This window comes from Cebus imitator, unplaced genomic scaffold, assembly GCF_001604975.1.
Source record: "Cebus imitator isolate Cc_AM_T3 unplaced genomic scaffold, Cebus_imitator-1.0 Scaffold616, whole genome shotgun sequence".
Taxonomy (NCBI): domain Eukaryota; kingdom Metazoa; phylum Chordata; class Mammalia; order Primates; family Cebidae; genus Cebus; species Cebus imitator.
The window spans coordinates 349,319-366,558 of NW_016107931.1; the positions used below are offsets into that span (position 1 = coordinate 349,319).

At 44.4% G+C, this 17,240-nt stretch overlaps 2 protein-coding genes across 4 annotated transcripts in view; one reads left to right on the forward strand and one right to left on the reverse strand.

Annotated features, from left to right (window-relative positions):
* CYFIP2 (cytoplasmic FMR1 interacting protein 2) overlaps positions 1-17,240 on the forward strand; it is a 142,355-nt gene that overhangs the window by 68,868 nt on the left and 56,247 nt on the right. For all 3 annotated transcript variants that reach the window (XM_017517071.2, XM_017517069.2, XM_017517070.2), the window contains 4 exons: positions 1,672-1,780; positions 4,205-4,324; positions 9,624-9,823; positions 11,705-11,792. In XM_017517071.2, the coding sequence (XP_017372560.1) occupies positions 1,672-1,780; positions 4,205-4,324; positions 9,624-9,823; positions 11,705-11,792 (517 nt within the window). The remainder of the gene's footprint in view (positions 1-1,671; positions 1,781-4,204; positions 4,325-9,623; positions 9,824-11,704; positions 11,793-17,240) is intronic.
* Positions 12,229-16,582, reverse strand: FNDC9 (fibronectin type III domain containing 9). The gene is made up of 2 exons (XM_017517074.2): positions 16,119-16,582; positions 12,229-14,132 (listed from the first exon to the last, which is right to left on the reverse strand). Exon 2 carries the CDS (start codon positions 14,123-14,125, stop codon positions 13,451-13,453), a length of 675 nt encoding a protein of 224 aa, XP_017372563.1. The 5' UTR covers positions 14,126-14,132; positions 16,119-16,582; the 3' UTR covers positions 12,229-13,450.

The following is a 17,240-nucleotide window of genomic DNA, read 5'->3' on the forward strand; positions in this document are numbered from 1 at the left end:
TTTCCAGAAAATTTTTAAGAGTTTGCATTAATTTTGAATTTAATCAGACTTTTTGATTAACGGTTATTTTTTTCTTTTTTTAATTAAAAAAAAAGAAAAAAAAGCATGCATGTAGGATTTCAGAGGAAGCAGAGAACACAGCCTTTCACAAAGTAGTCACTTAATAGGCATCTGTGGATTGAATGGGATGTGGTTGTAACAGTGAGTTGGGCTTCTGGCTTCTATAAGACAATTCTGACTCCAAATATGCTGTTTCATCATCTATATAAACAGACTCAGGCGTGTCGAACCCTGGGTCTTCCTTCATATGAAATATGGGCTTTTATGTACACCCTTCCCTGTAAGATCAGTGATTTTTTTAAAGTATGGGAAGTTGAGGAGGTTGAGAGATCTGAAGAAAGCCAAGGAGGAAAACAATGAGCTAGGTCAGTCCTGTTAATTAGAAATGCCATTTGGCCACAAATGTGAGCCAGAGATGTTATTTTAATTTTTTTAGTAGACATATTTTTAAAAGGAAAAGAAACAGGTGAAATTAATTTTAATAATATATTTTATTTAACCCCACCATATCCAAAACATTGTAATTTTGACTTATACTCAATATAGAAATTATTAGAGATTTTTCTTTTTCTTTTTTTTAAGTCCTCAAAATCCAGTGTGTATCTTACGGTCCGTCTCAATTTGGGCCAGCCACATCTCAAGTGTTCAGTAGGCACATGTGGCTGGTGGCTACTACTTTAGACATGTACATTTAGATGATGTCTCTTTCTTGCATAAAACCTTTAAATGACTTTTAGTTATGTCTGGGATACACCTAGCCTCTTTACTATGGCCTGCATGGCCCTACCTGGCCTGGCCCCTGGTCTGATGTTATAAATTCATCTTGCACCATGTCCTCAAGCCTACCCTGTACTTGATCCACACTGGCTGTCTTTCCTTTTCTCAAACATAACCAAGCTCATTGTGTCAATGATAGTCTTCCTCTAGATCTTGCCAATTTTATCATTCAGGTCTCTGTTTAGCAAAACTTCTTTAGACAGACTTTGCCTGACTTCCTAACTCCAAATGGTCCCATTTTATTATTTTCAAGACACTTGGTACTCTGCAATCCATGCGTCAGTGTGAGAGATAATAACACTCCCAGCTCATAGGGTTGTGGTGAGATTTAAAATGAAATGTGTGTGTGTGTGTGTGTGTGTGTGTGTGTGTGTGTGTGTGTGTGTTTCAAGTACCTGGGAAATAATAAACACTATGCAACTCTTACCTATTATCTGAAATTTTTTCATTCCTCTGTTTGTGTTTATATTATCAGTCTTTCCTCACTAGAATATAAGCGTTATGAGGACAGGAACTTCGTATTCCCAGTGCCCAGAATGTTTCCTGGGATATACCAAGCATGCACTCAATTGGTTTTGTGGTAAATAAATAAGAGGAAAGTGGCTCAACTTCTTTGTTGCCCATCTTTAACTCAGAAACTCCGTTTCACTTATTGAGCTGCTGTGACGGAAAAGAAATTTGAAGAAACTTGTCTAGAGCAGAAAACAGTTCTACTTAAGATACATAAGCTAATGCTCTGTGGGTAGATCCCATGGTCTGAAATAGATGTACCTGGGCAGTTGAGAGTCATTCACTGTCTGTTTACTGGTCTTGTTTAACTTTTATCCCTTCCAGTGTCCTGTTGGATAAACGTTTTCGAGCTGAATGTAAGAATTATGGAGTTATCATTCCATATCCACCGTCCAATCGCTATGAAACACTGCTGAAGCAGAGACACGTCCAGGTATGGTGAGAGGAAGCCACCATGGAGATGAAAGGGGCAGGAGAGAGCAGCCGTGAAGTCAGCATAGAGATCAGAAATCAGGCCTGGGTACTGTCTGCCCTGCATGCCCAGTGCGGGCTTCTGAGGTCAGGAAGCACAGCCTCAGAATCTCACAAACAGTACGGGGGCATTGGGCTTCCTTTGGTTCAAGTCCTGGGCTTCTCTACCCATCTATAACCGACCTCTCACAAGTCATGACAATCAAAGCCTTTGTCTTCTCATCATAAGCTGCAGCTCACCTTTTTCAGTTGGGGCTGCCGCTCAGAGATGGGTAAATCTGCCCCTGAACAGGGCCCAAGTGCTGCTCTAAATGAGGAAGACGGTGGTGCTTTTGAAAGGAAAGCATATCAGGGCAAATCCATGGTGGAAATTGTTTTTTTGTGTGTGTGCAGAGTTGGTTTCTACTAGCATTTGACCCTGGATAGAGAGGAAACGTTGCTAGGAACTGAGAAACATCCCCATTTAACAATGTTAATGTGAGGCAGACAGACAACAGAAGAGATGGCCGGGCAGATGTCGAGCCCTCCTCACAGAGCCCTGCTGTGGGCCAAGCAGGTGGCAAAATGGCCTTTATGCTGTGATATCCGTGTGCTACTATGTGGTCCTGGTCTTTGTGAAAGGGCCGGGCTGAGGCTAAGACCATGCCAGAGGCGAAAAGCAAAGGATTCATCTCAAATATGGATATTCCCCTTGCTATGAGAAATCCAAGGGAAATGGAGAATCGTTAAGAGGGGGAAAAATAGAATCTTTACTTCTGCCAACAGCAGGGGCTCAATGAGAGCTTTTCCTTCAGCTTCTCAGAAGATTACTGCTATCCGTTACAACGCAGCCAGAATTAGCCACAGGATATTAAATACTGAGGGCTTTATGTGTGCATGAGATGACTATAAGGGGCTCTAGTTGGTTGGTAGAAAATTTATGCCAAAAGAGAAGTAGGAAAAATAAAACACTTAAGAATAATCGTTTGGTACCTAGCAAAGCACTGTGGACACAGCAGGTACTCGACAAATGTTCATTGCCCTCTACGTAACATCTGCAGTAAAGCCTGCGTGTACCCCAGCAGAAAGTACCTTAAGTTGTATTTTCCATCCTGTAATCAGACTTTCATTCTCTTGATTTTAAATTTTCCCTCCTGAAGGCACAAAGTGGGCCCTTGCTGAGGTGCTTGCTGTGCCCTGGTGACTGAATTGAGCACAGAAAAGATGCAGGAAGAATCTTAGGGCTAGAGTTAGGATGCCAACAGCAACATTTATGGGAAGCCAGAGCCTACCTGGAGCCCCTTCCCACAGCCTGAATGAAAAATATTTTTCCTAAACTTCATATATTTCAAGCCTACAGAGAAGTCAAAAGAATAATACGATGAATACTTATTTACCCTGTAGCCAGATTTGCAAGCATTAATCTTTTACCATATTTTGTTCACATTCTCTCTCTCATGTATGTATTTTCTCTCTAGCACTTATACAGTGTGTGTGTGTGATGAATATACATACTGCTGTTCTTAACTATTTGAGAGTTTAAGTTGCCAAATATGACATTTCACCCCTGAATGCTTCAGCCTGTATCTCCTAATAACAAGGACATTCTCTTATAAAATCAGAATAGAAACTGTCCCAGTTATGTCCTTTATAATTTTAATGCAATTTCCTATCAGTGCATGCACATAGTTGTCAGGTTGTCAGTGTGAATCTTTTTTTGTTTGTTTTAAGAGAAAGGGTCTGTCTCTGTCACCCAGGCTGGAGTGCAGTGGTGCAATCATAGCTCACTGCAGCCACAAACTCTTAGGTTCGAGCTGTCTTCTGGCCTCTTGCCTCCCAAGTAGCTAGGACTACAGGTGTACACCACCACACCTGGCCTTTTTAAAAATTTTTTGTAGAGACACGGTCTCACTATGTTGCCCATGCTGGTGTCAAACTCCTGGGCTCAAGCTATCCTCCTGTTGTGGGACTTTTCCTTAGTTCACCTAAAGACAGGGTCCTTGTCCGTCCCATGGACATGAAAATTTAGGCTTGCAGACAGTTTAAAGGGTGGATAAAGCAGGGTTTTATTAGGTGAAAAGTAAAAAAAGTAGGGAAACAGGGACAGTCACAAGGCCAGAGTCCCTCTGCTAGAGCGCTTCCCGCTAGAGCACTTCCCATTAGGCCATTGGAATCCCAGGTTCCACACAGGAAGAGGAGTGGCCAGGCTCCTCCCTGCTGCAAACATGAACTTCCCGAGGCTCCATCTCAGTGGGCAGGCTGGTTGGAGTTTCTTCAGGGACCCTGCCCCCCACCTGGCTGTCTCACTCCCACCTTGGCTCCCCAAAGTGCTGGGATGATAGGCATGAGCCACTGCACCTGCCCAGTGTGAATATTAAGTAACTTTTCTCTCTCTCTCTTCATCCAGCTGTTGGGTAGATCAATTGACCTGAACAGACTCATTACCCAGCGTATCTCTGCCGCCATGTATAAATCCTTGGACCAGGCTATCAGCCGCTTTGAGAGTGAGGACCTGACCTCCATTGTGGTAAGAATCTGGGAGCTGTTGGGATTTCTGCTCTGGGATTTCTCAGACTAGAAGCCTAGGTGGGGATTGTAGTTAGTCTAGTGCTGGGCCAGTTCAAGAGGGGCAGTGAGTCTCTTTCCCATCTGAATGGAGCTGGGAAAGAAAGACTTACACAGAATAAGAATAATCTTATGTTCCTGATTGCCTTGGGAACGATAGAGTGGAGGGGGTCTCCCTGAGATTTCTAGAGATGGCCCACCCTCAGACACAGCTGCGTGTTCCTAGGATTCTGCAAACTGAGCAAGTAGGTGAGTGGTCCCAAGAAGCTAGGGAGAATTGCATGAGAGGATTGGCTTCACGGCTATGCAGTAGCACAGGGCACAGAAGGGCTTTGCAGCTGGTTTACTGCTTTGCTGTCACCGTCTTGAAATTCCTAAACAAGGGGACCCCACATTTTCATTAAACATTGTACCCTGCAGATTATGTAACTGGTCCTGATGCACAAGCCTGGAATAGGCCTACTCCTCTCTTCCAGAAAACAGCAATTTAAACAGTTCTCTGCTAATTCTATCTCTTCAAGAATTAGAGTAAACTGGACTGGTTGTTCTTTTAGTGAATCAAAGGCAGACTTCAGTGCTTTTAAAAGCAGATGAAAAGAAGGAATAGGAAATGGAAAATCACCATTAGAACATAATAAAGATTATAGGCAAGAGCCATCAATGGATGCTAAAATAAGTGGGCAGAACTTTGAGAAAAATGTTGCATTATTTCTCTTATATGAGGTTCCTACAGTAGGCAAATTCATGGAGACATAAAGTAGGATGGTGATTGCCAGGGAAGAGGGAGATAGTGTCTGATGGATACAGAGTTTCAGTTGGAGAAGGTGAGTTTCACTTCTAGAAAAGGATGGGGCTGATAGTTGCACAGCCATGTGAATGTAGTTAATGCCACAGCACACTTAATAATGGTTACAATGTTCAATTTTATGTATATCTTACCCAAAAAAATGTTTTAAACCAAAAAATCTTTGAGAAGAAACAGGATACTTGCATAGTCTCAAACTCTCTCTCCCAAGATATTTATTAATTACAAAGGGAAGAATGACTCTGCAATGGAGAAAATTAAACACCATCTTAACCAAGTATCAAAGTTAATATCACCAGTAAGACATATTGCTGTTGGCATCATATATTCTTGCCAAAATGCACAGTCTCAATCTAACTATGAAAAAATATCGGGTGAACCCAAATCAAGTGCCATTAAAAAAAAAAAAAAAAAGTGAACGATACAATACTTTTCAAAAGTATCCAGGTCTTGAGAGACAGGAAAGACTGAAATCTGTTAGAAATTAGGAAAGAATAAGGGAACATGATAGCTAAATGCAACATGGAATCCTGGATTGAATCTTAGAAAAAGGACTTCAGTGGGAAAACTGGTAAAACCTGAGGAAAGCCTGTCATTCAGCTAACAGTGTTGTACCAAAGTTAAATTCCTTCTGTTGATAATTGTGCTATGGTTCTGCCACATGTTAACAGTGGGGAAGCTGGGTAAAGGATATGTAGGGTATGCTGTTTTTACAACTTTTCAATAAGCCTCAAATTATTTTTAAATAAAGGTGGGTTTTATTTTAAGTGGACAAAGTAGTAAAAAAGTGACACTGAACTAGGACTCTGGTGTCTTACCTGGGGTCCCTGTCCTCACCCTGCTGCTTCTAGCTGGGTGATCGTGTGCAAGTTACTCAGCTTCTCCAAGCCTGTTTCCTCATCTATAGAAATGGAAGAAATATCAGAATCCCCCTCTTAGGGCTACTATAGAGATAAAATGAGATACTGCTTGGAAAGAGCTTTGCAGAGTTCTTTGATACATAGTTAGCCCTTAATAAGTAATAGCTTCTGGAAAAAAAAAATGAGAGAAAAATTAATTTGGGGCTGCAATGCAGTGATTTTGGGTGAATTTTCAACAGAATTTCTTAGGACTTGACCTAACCACCCACCTAAGTCCTGGGCCACTTACTTCAAGAGACTGTAGTACAGCTCACGTTTTGCTGAGAAATTGTTCGGCCACCTCTATTTTGAGAAACAGAGTTACTCTTTAAGCCAAATCGTTAGCAGTGATTAGCTCAGAGTGGTGGGATTTTTTTTCTTTTTTGTTTATCTGTATCTTCTAATTTTCCAATAATGCGCATATCTTATGGTAAACAAAAGATTTGGGATAGATGTGTCTCCATGGCCTCGTCCCACCTGTTCAAAAGCACTGAATGTTCTTTTAGCTGGGAACAAAATCAAAACAAGCAGTGAAAGCGCTTATCAGTTGAGGGCAGTGGCTCCCCGGAGAACACCAGTTCCTGGGAAGCCCATGAAGAGCTCAGGGAAATGCTCTCCTGGTGGGTCAGGATGACCCCTGCTGGCCCTGGCTGAGCAGTTTCTACCTCCTCCAAGAAACAAAGTGGGGAATGAGTTCCCCTCAGCCTCTCCCTCCACCTGAAAAACTCCATTCTAAGATGGGGAGGCAACTTGATTCCGAGCTGGGAGATGTTGCAAAGATTTGGGGAGTTAGTCGCTCTCATTTTCTGCAGCTGAGCAAACAGAGTCTCAGCAAGACCTTATGCTGAAGTTGAAAACGGGCATCGTTTTGTTTAGGCGGCATAGTTCATTTGTAACTTTGAGCCAACATTTAACATTTGGAAGAATTCAATAAAACTGCAGGAGCTCTGGCAAAGCCAGACCAGCATTCCCAGATGGTAACGACTGTCCAGCAATGCCTGGAAGATCCTGTGAGATGGGCTATGCTTTCTTCAGCTCACACAGCCCCACTGGCTGGCTTCATTTATGTGTGTGACCTACCAGGCCTCACTGTACTGAGTTGGAGACCTTTGCTCTCTCACTTGCCTGAGGTGACAGAGCTGGTTGACAGTTGAATGTGATTAACAATCAGGTCTTTCATTGAAGAGCTCTTAATGCTACTACTCTGAAGTTGCCCATTTGGGTGTTTTACTTCCCAGTTCTGTTTCTCTGCGTTGGCCTTTAGTAAACCAGCCTTACTGTGGAAAGCTGTCGTCCTCTTAGGAGACCCCTTAACTGCCCATGTGGCCTTCTAAGCCTTTTCCATGCTTTGGTACATTGAGCCCTGCATCCGGCAGGCACACGCCCTCTTCTGATTTCAAGGCCAGGAGAACAAATCCAAAATGTGATGCAGAAATATCGTTTGGGTTATATAATGTGCAGGAAGAAGCGGACCTGCAATTCCAGCAGACACTGTCTATCCTTCAGTCTCCTGCTATGAGACTGCTAAAGTCACAGAACGATAACACAGAAATTGTTCCCCTGCTTCTCAGTCGTCTTCCCAGTAACAAGGCACCACAGTGTGCCAGGGGACTCAGCAATGTTAGAAATAAACTCGGCAGTGCTTACTTCATGTATTTTTCATTTATTTAGTACCCATTCTAAGTGAATCAGAATAAAGACATATTGCAGCTAGCCAGGCCCCCAGGAGACAGAATCAGAAAGCTGGATCTGTATTCTGCCCTTCATTTACTTCATCGTACACAATGACTGGAAACTTACTCCTCTGGATCCTGTTCCAGAATTGAAATTCTGATCTTGTTTTGAAAAATTGCAGGATTTGCCATCTCTGATCCCCCACTCCAATATGGCAGCAGTCTGATGGGGTATCAGAAGTAGCAGCTCCACCTTTACCTGGGCAGGGCCCTTCAATTTCCCATAGATGGACCCACTCCCCAAACTTTGTCCTCACCCCAGTTGATCCCACTTTCCTGACCTGTCTGTTTCTTTAGCTGTGTATGTTTGCAAGCCTTCAACCATTTCTGCACATTTCAATTTACAGCCACAGAATCTGAGTTTCAGAGAGGCAGAGCTCCAAAAATTGGAAACATAGCCTGGGATCTCCACCTGACCATACCCTGGTCTCCATCCAGGGGTCTTTGTGGCTGATGAGAATGCAGTTGAATCTCTGGCATGAGGCTGCCTCCTGTGGACATATTCCAGCCATTACAGCTGACTCCATGGCCATCCTACCTGGCCATGCTCTAATGAATTGGCCTTGCCAATGTTTTTTTTAGCCTTTATGTTGTAAAGCCATCTTTGCCTTTCAGAGGACTTTCATAGCTCTTGCATCCTTATTCCAGGGAACTGTATCTTAGGGACCAAGAACACATGATTTGGAATGAGACTTGGATTCACATCCTAAGCCATGTTATGGTGACCTTGGGCAAGTTACTTAACCTTCTGGGCCTCCATTTCCCCTGCCTATGAATGAGGGACCATTGTACCTATCTTAAAGATGGCTTAACCAAAACAACACAGGAGTGGCCTCAGGTGCTTTCTGTCTCTACACAAGACTGTGCTTTGGTTCCTTTTGAAAGCAGTGGGGGGAAGTTACAGGACAGTGAGAAACCAAAGCGTGTTGAAAGAGTGACACTCTTCTTTCATTTCCCAACAAATGCCATGTCCTGCTGTGTGCAGACACTGTCCACTGAAGTATTCCACTTTGCCTGAAGATGGGAGTTCTTCATTCAGGGCCCACAGTGCACATAGATTTCAGGTCATTATGAGCTGATTATAGACTGCTTGCCCATGGCTTCTAGCCATGCCTTTGCCACCCCTATGTGACACCTCGAGGGGCCTATACTCCAAAGGATGAGGCATTCTGCTCCCACCTCTTTTTAAAATTTCTATAGCTGTTAGAGTATATGGCGGTTAAGAATGTGAACTTTGGAGCCTCCTGGATTTGAAGCCAAGTTACTTAACTTCTCAAAGCCTCAGGTTCCATATGTGTAAAATAAGAACAGCAGTTCTGACCTCATAGGGTTTGATAAGCTTTAAATAAGTTGATGTAAAACTGGCACATACTGATTTGGTCGAACCATGCAAAATTGCGAGTATTTGACCTTAAAAAAACAGTAACACTACAGGGTTCAACCTAACAGTAAGCCCTTAATCATTGGTAGCTCTTATTATTGCTTTTTTCTCACTGATACAGAAACTGGAAAGCAAGTAAGCTTGCTCTCTACCCAAAGGGATGTAATCAGGGGATTTGCACATGGTTCATGGTCTCCTTCCACAGGGTAGGCATGCAGCCTCCCCTTCCTCTACCTTGGCCCTAGCATAGTCTGACAATCCTTCCACTTCTCAGAAGAAGGAAACCTTGTCACCTGCTACTACAGGGTCCTAGTTCCCATGTAGATGGTCGAGAAGTTGTCTGAGCAGCTGTCACTTGCGTGAACGGAATCAGTAAGATAAAGCACACACATGTAAGGCTTACAAGCGAGTCCTCAGCAGTTGTGGGCTCTCTCTCTGGGCAGGAGCTGGAGTGGCTGCTGGAGATTAACCGGCTCACGCACCGGCTGCTCTGTAAGCACATGACGCTGGACAGCTTTGATGCCATGTTCCGGGAAGCCAATCACAATGTGTCCGCCCCCTACGGCCGCATCACCCTGCATGTCTTCTGGGAACTGAACTTTGACTTTCTCCCCAACTACTGCTACAACGGGTCCACGAACCGGTAAGGGAGTCCCTGTGCAGAGGCGGGTGGGCAGGGATTGGGAGAGTGACCATTGCCTCTTCCAAACTAGGATCAGCACACATGTGAGTGGTTCCTGCAACAGGTGTCTCTCAGAGCACCTCCTGGGCACAGGCTCTGTGCTCTGTCGCTTGCTTGAGGTCACAGAGCTGGTTGGCAGTTGAATGTGATTAACAATTAGGTCTTCTCATTGATGAGCTCTTTCTAGTACTATTCTGAAGTTGCCCATTTGGGTGTTTTACTGCCCCAGTAAAACATGGGGCATGCCCTGGTGAACACATACCTTTCTGCCTCTTGAGTCTTCAGGCTAGAGGAAGATGTGAGTAATCAAACAATCACATGACAAAGGTACCATTATGAACAGTGAATAAGAAGATGAAGGAAAGCCCATAGGGCCGTGACAGAGGTAACAGCACCACCTATTTTAGTCCAAAAAGTCATGCAAACCTCAAGGGAGGCTTCCTCTTTGAGGAAGTAATGCTGGAGTTAAGATGCAAAGGATGAGTAGGACTAATTCAGGCAAAAAGGCAGGAGAAGAATATTCCAGGCAAGTGTCCAAGGGTTTCTCTAAGAGGTTGATGAGAGTGAACTAGTCGGGTGGGAAAGATAACACAGGAACAGATTGTGCAGTACCCTAGAGGCCAGGGCAGGATCGTGCATTTTTATTAACCCTCAAAGAGTTTGAGGAAAGGAGGTGACATCAGATTGTACGCTTGTACAATTTTTATTACATTTTTATTAACCCTGAAAGAATTTGAGGAAAGGAGGTGACGTGATTAGATTGTATGCTTGTAAGGATATCCACATATCTGAAAGCATGCATGCAAAACAGCATACATATGCATAACAGAGCACACATATTCATAACAAGTGGAACTTGCCTCCTGCAAAGTGTACACAGCCCGGGGCCAGGCACTAGGGGAGGCAAGACCTAATTTCTTTATCCCAACAAAGGCTCATAACCTGGTGGAAGAGGTGAGGCATATATATTTACATACAAAATAGGTATGTAAGGATGCAAAAAAATGTATTCATCTTCAGATCCTGTAGGTATCCCTAAGGCTTGGCTCAGGCCAGTATTAAATGAGTATGTGTTGAAAGAATGGAAGGATATGGGAGATGTGCACAAATCCACCTGAATCCATACACTAAGTGAGATAGATTTCCAGTTCTGTAAAGATTTAGGAGTTTTAACGCTCTTGAGCAGGGAGCAGCAAACTGTGGCTCACAGACCACATCTAGTTGCTGACTGTTTTTGTAAAGCCCATGAGCTGTGAATAGTATTCGCACTTTTGGGTGGTTGAGGGGAAATAGTCCAAAGAATAATAATATTTAGGTGAAAATGATTGGTAATTGATAAAGTTTTATTGGAACTCGGTTTCGCCCATTTGTTTATTACTGTCTGTGGGTGCTTCCATGCTGCAACAGCAGAGTTCAGTACTTGCAGGAGAGACTGTCTGGCTTGCAAAGCTGAAAATATTTGCTGCCTGGCTCTTTTGAGAAAGAGTTTGCTGAACTCTGCTCTCAAGAAACCAAACTGGAGGTAGAGGAATGGAGCTCCAGAGAAAGCCATGTTCAAGCCTACCCCACTCTTAACTTACATGCCTACTGTCCTTCTGAGCAGCCACAAGCCCCTTGTTGAGCCCAGGAATCTAGACTGAAGTTTTCCCATCTATGGAAAGGTGACAGTAGTTGAATGGGAAGATGTTGGAAGAGTTTAGTACCTTTATAGTCACCTAACCAACAGTGCAGTTGCACCAGTGCAAACCTTCACCCGGTCAGGAAGCGCTCCTGCTATCTGTGTCCCATGAAGAAGAATATCAGAACCATTTTAACTCTTCCCCATCGCTTTGCTTCTACTAGTTTTGTCCGGACTGCCATTCCTTTCACCCAAGAACCACAACGAGACAAACCTGCCAACGTCCAGCCTTATTACCTCTATGGATCCAAGGTAAGTAGTCCTGCCCCACCCTGCCTGGAAGACGGTTGGTGAGAAAAAGCAAATAGAAAAGTGTCCCTGAATTAGACGAGCATGAAGGTGCAGAGATAAAGGCAGCAATGCCAGGCACAGCGGCTCATGCCTTTAATCCCAGCACTTTGGGAATCTGAGGCAGGTGGATACGTGAGACCAAGAATTTGAGAACCGCCGGGGCAGCATAGTAAGACCCTGCCTCTACAAGAAAAAAAAAATTAAAAAATTAGCCAGACATGGCAGCATGCACCAGCAGCTACTTGGAAGGCTAAGGCAAGAGGATCCTTTGAGCCCAGGAGTTTGATGCTGCAGTGAGCTATGATTGTACCATTTCACTCTAGCCTGGGTGGCAGGGTGAGACTTTGTCTCTAAAAAGAAAGGGAAAAGGCAGCAATGAGAGCCAAGCAGAAACATCTGCAAGTATATGCATCTTTATTTGTTCACAAGTAGCAGGAATAAGGGCAAAAGCAGACTGTGGAGACTGGATGCTGAGTGGGGAAGGCTGAGCAGTCAGGTGAGGATTTACTTTATTGAGGGGGCAAGGAAATAGGGATGTGGGGCTTCTTGTCTTGGCCTCTCAGCTCCTGCTGTTTCTCAGTTGATTCATAGCAGTGTCGTCCTGTGATTCTGGAATTTTGTCCTCCGTAGATATAAGAGGGCACTTGGAAGGTCTTAGGATGATGCTGGGAAAGTACAGGCATCTTCTCCAGAACAACCAGCCTGGTCTGCTCAAGGCAGTTTTCTCAAATCGAGGGAAGCTGATTGACAGCATTTGAGGTGGTTCACCTCAAATGAAACTAACACGGACTTACAAAGTAAAAATAGCACTTCCCCTTTCGATTCTCTTTTCAAACCTTATGCTATGTCAAGAAGAAAGACAAATATTGGTACTAATGTGTCTTTATTACCTCTCCAACACTGGATCTCTTTTTATCAAAGACAAGCAAGCAGGCATGAAGCTCAGAGTCACTGGCAGGCGGTAGAAGCTAAGACTGGATATTATCTTACTTTCACAATGTTTATTCTTACATCTGGTCCCTTCTGTTTGTAGCAGGAGGGTGCTGGCTTTTCACTTATGGAATAAGATAAGGCTGTCTTTGAAAATAAGTTTACACTTAAAAATGAGTCAATTTAAAGGAAAGTATGAATAGTAAAGATAATTCATGGTTTAAAAAAATAGAGACAGGTGGTGTGTGATGGCCTAAAAGAAGCTTCTCACATTTTTCCAAATAATCCCCTCAAGGGCAGAGGAAACTGGACATCTGCCTTTGCCCAAAAGTGTACCTCAGAGAGCCTACCTGCAACCCAAACATTTCCTTCAAGTACTGTTTCATGTCAGTCGTGCAAATTTCTGCTTTCTACTTTATAACATATCCGTATCTGTTTTAATGTTAAAATAATGTTTTCAGTTCTTAACGATGTCCCCTGAGTGGACACTGCTGCAGAGATGCCCTGTTTGTACCTTGGCATACCCTGGGGGATACATTTTCCAGCTTAAGAAGCTTTGTCATGGGGCACTCACCCAACCCAGGTGACCCAATGGGAGAGAAATGGGTAGTCTATAGACACATTTGTACAAAAGACCTACTGTGTGGAAAGCTTTAGGCTACACGATGTGAGCCCTCTCCTCCCCGCTCTTATTCCCTACAATGAGGCAGTGTGGCGAGTTGGTCACCACCCTCCCTCTGTAAGGCACCCGCATCAGAGGCATCCTGGTTGATTTCCCCGTCCGGTTCAGCTCCATCTCTGGAGTTCTTGCGTGGCACTTCCACCAGGGGGAGCCCCTGCAGGTCTTCCTCCCTCTGACCCAGAGCTGGGGCCTCCTCTGGCCATCTCACCAACCCATTGGCCTCCTCCATCTGGCCAGCTCTGTAAGACCATCGCGGCTCATGGTAGCGGACACACCAGAACTGGAGACAGATGAAGGCCAAGACGGCTGTGAAGCAGGCCAGTAGAATGGCCATCAGCACCCAAAGGGAGATTTGGGGGTCCACCAGGGAGCTTCCAGCAGCCAGCGGACTCTTATCCAAGGTGTGGAACATTGTGCAGTAGTGCCTGTGAGGGAAGGCAGCCTTCTTACAGCTGATGCACAGGAAGTAGAAAGTGGAAGGGGCGAGATGTTCCAGCACCACGGAGCTGATCGTTCGAGGCACCTTCTCCTCGTGGTGGAAGCTGTAACGAAGATAGCCAGAGAAGATGCTGTTCCAGGTGGGCCTGTACATAATATGGTAATAGTCCTCCAGGCAGGGCTCCGAGGGCGACCAGGAGATGATGGCTCCGGTATGAGAAATGTTCCCAACCTCGATGTTCATCCCGATTCTGGAACCAGAATCAAAGTGAAGAGTGACATCCCCCGATTTAAGTATGTACTGATCATAATCATAGCCACCACTTATTGCACATTTAAGACGGGCACTCCTATTGCCCTCATCTTACAGACAAAGCAGTGGAGACCGAGAGGTTCTGTTATTTAGGCATAGTGAAGAAAAGGCAGGACAAAAGTTAAAACCGGGGCCGTCCCATGTCAAAGTTGGAGGCCTTCGGGCCTAAGGAGACATGTACCCAGTTTATCCCAGCCACATCTCACCCTTGCCGAAATCCTTCACATAACAACATCTTTCTCATCCCTTTAAGAAAAAAAGAAGAAAAGGTAAGGAGAAATCAGTAGAACCTCAGAGGCTCCACCTTCATGCTCAGGTTTGTGACCTCCCCTCAGGCAATTGATTCACCTAAATTTTCCTTCTTGACCTCCTGTTTCTGCTCCAAGTACTGTGAGCTCAGTGATCTAGAACATTCTGCCCACTGCTTTTTTTTTAGCCTCCTGGTTCTGTTGCCCATGGTGAGTGGAAATTCGCTTCGTCACTCTCTGGCAGCTGATTTCACCCCAAAGCCTCTGCTCCTGTTTTGTTCGTTTGTTTTTTCAAAGCCAGCGGTATCAGGGAATTTATTTCATAGGTGAAAATAATCAGCCCCTAATATCAGCATAACTACCGCTATTTAATTCTGCTGGCATTATGAATGTTAATCATGGTAACCACTCACAGAAAGTGCTTGCTATGTCACGGGTCATGCGAGATGATTCACAGGCAGTAATTAATTTCCTTTATTCTTGCTCACACCCTCTGAGCTCGATTCCCATTTTATGGATGAGCAACCAGATGTCATGCCACGAATAGAGAGAAAGACTCAAAGCCGCTTAACCACTGCATTTCCTAGTGCAAGGCTGCTGGGTTTAGTTACAGACGCTATTGCAAAATGAGGTGCCAGGGCTGAGACCCAGTTTATGTTTTTCCAGACAAATCAAATGAGCCCTCTTCAGATTGCCAGGCCCCACTTTGATAAGACAGAGCCATCTTCAAGTATTTTAGTTTCTCTCATGCAGTTCCTTCTACTGTTTTCCCGTGATCAGAAATACAGAGACAGTCATAGCCTATGTATGTTCACATAAAGGTCTCACCCTGCTTTGTCCTCTGCCCCTCCGCTTGCACATAAAACCCAGTAGGTTTTATTTTGGGTTGCAGTGACATAGTAAACAGCTGTCAATTGGATTTTCGCCTGCATTGGATATGAAGCCAAACCGATGGCTATTATGACCTGCGTTTCTCTCTCCTTCGCTTTCACTCACCCTCCTGTGTTTGTGCCCATTTTCCTTCAGGAGATGAGCTGCAGAAAGGTGCACAGCATTGAGTGATTTCTCAATCCTTGTTTTTCTTCTCTAAGAGTAACAGTGAACTAAGATGCTCAGGAAGGTGAACAATGTCTTTCCATGTGGCTGAAAATTTCTTCCCAGAAATTGGGGAATGAAAGGGATGAGACAGATGTGCTCAGACCCTTCCAGGGAAGGTCATCATGAAGGAGACCAAATGTTTATGTTCCTGCTTGGTGTCTACGCGTTCATCCTCCCCACCCCACACATCTCTATAAATACACTTTCGACCACAATGAAGAGCTTAATTCATTACTTATGATACATAGGCAGCCACCTGTGTAAAACCCTTCCGTCAGGAGTAATCAGGAATCCTGTTTCTTGTCATGCACAAAGGTTCTCTTGGCTTCCTAACTGCCACTGGCTGTCTGTACACGGAATTAGCAGACATTTTTAAGAGCTTTCTGCCAAGACACAAACAGCATCCTCAGCTTTTAGGGCCAGATCCATCTCCCTTAATGATTTTTCTTCCTCTGTTTCTGTTTCTAAATTCTCCCCTATTTTTAGCTATTCATTTGCCATTGCCTGGCCCTTCTCCAAGCAAAGCGTGAAAAGAGAAACCATTTCCATTTCCAAGAAGAGCCGTCTGTATCCCTTACCTGATGCTCGCAGCGTGTCTGGTTAGAGCTGTGCCCTCCGAGGCGTAGTAGACCAAAGCTGCGAGAATGGTGCCTTCTCCCTCCTCCGCTCTGGCTCTCCGTGTTGTTTCTCTCAACACTGAGTAATCCCACTGTCACCCTAATGCTCACATTATTCATTTCTTCAGATCAGCATCATTCACCATGGCAACCAGCAGGCATCTGTACGCATGATGCTTTCAGGGACCAGCCTGGAAAGGCTTTTGCCCAGTGAGAGGAGCTCTCATTCCTTTAGCCGGAAAAAGGGCAGATGATCTTCTGCAAACTGATCCCCAGTGCGGTACTAATTCTTCTAAAATGCCTACATTTTCTCTCTAATTGGCTAGTTGTTATTTTCTTGTCCCATCTAGATCCTCTTTGGCCAATGGTTTTAAATGCAAAGATGCCTTTGTCAGTTATTCCACAATCAAGGCAGTAATATTCATCTTCATCCGCTCCCACCCTACACTTCCCCATCCCAACTGCCTCCCCCACCTCTTTATCTTTCTCTGTTCTTGATTCCTCTGGCATTTCGTAGTTAAGTGGTATGGGTCAAGACCTTTTTATTGCCTGAACCTCAGTTCTGCTATCATCTGTAAAGCTATGGGCTTGGACTAGATCAGCATGGCAGATCAGAAGGCAAAAGACATGAGCCCTATCCCTGCATAGCCCCAAACCCATGTCCGGCTTGCTAAACCATCATGGCATTTGCACTGCGTTGAATAATGTTCCCTCAAGACACGTATCTGCCCAGAACCTGAAAATGTGACCTGGTTTCAAAATAGAGTCTTCGTAGATGTAACTGGTTAAGGATCTCAAGGTGAAATCATCCTGGATTAAGGGTGAGCCCTAAATCCAATGACCAATGTCTTTGTAAGAGAAACAAGAGGGAGATGTACACACAGAGAGGCACAAAGAGAAAAAGCCAAGGGATGACAGAGGCAGAGAGAGGAGGGATGCTGGCATCCGCCAAGGAACACCAGGAGCCATCAGCAGTGGGGAAGGCAAGGAAAGATTCTCCCCTGGAGCCTTTGGAGAGGGCATGGCTCTGCCAGAGCCTTGATTTCAGGATTCTGGTCTCCAGAACTGAGAGAGAATACATTT

Excerpts from the sequence above, each read along its gene's own strand:
- FNDC9 (XM_017517074.2), bottom strand. The coding sequence starts at position 14,125 with ATGAACATCGAGGTTGGGAACATTTCTCATACCGGAGCCATCATCTCC.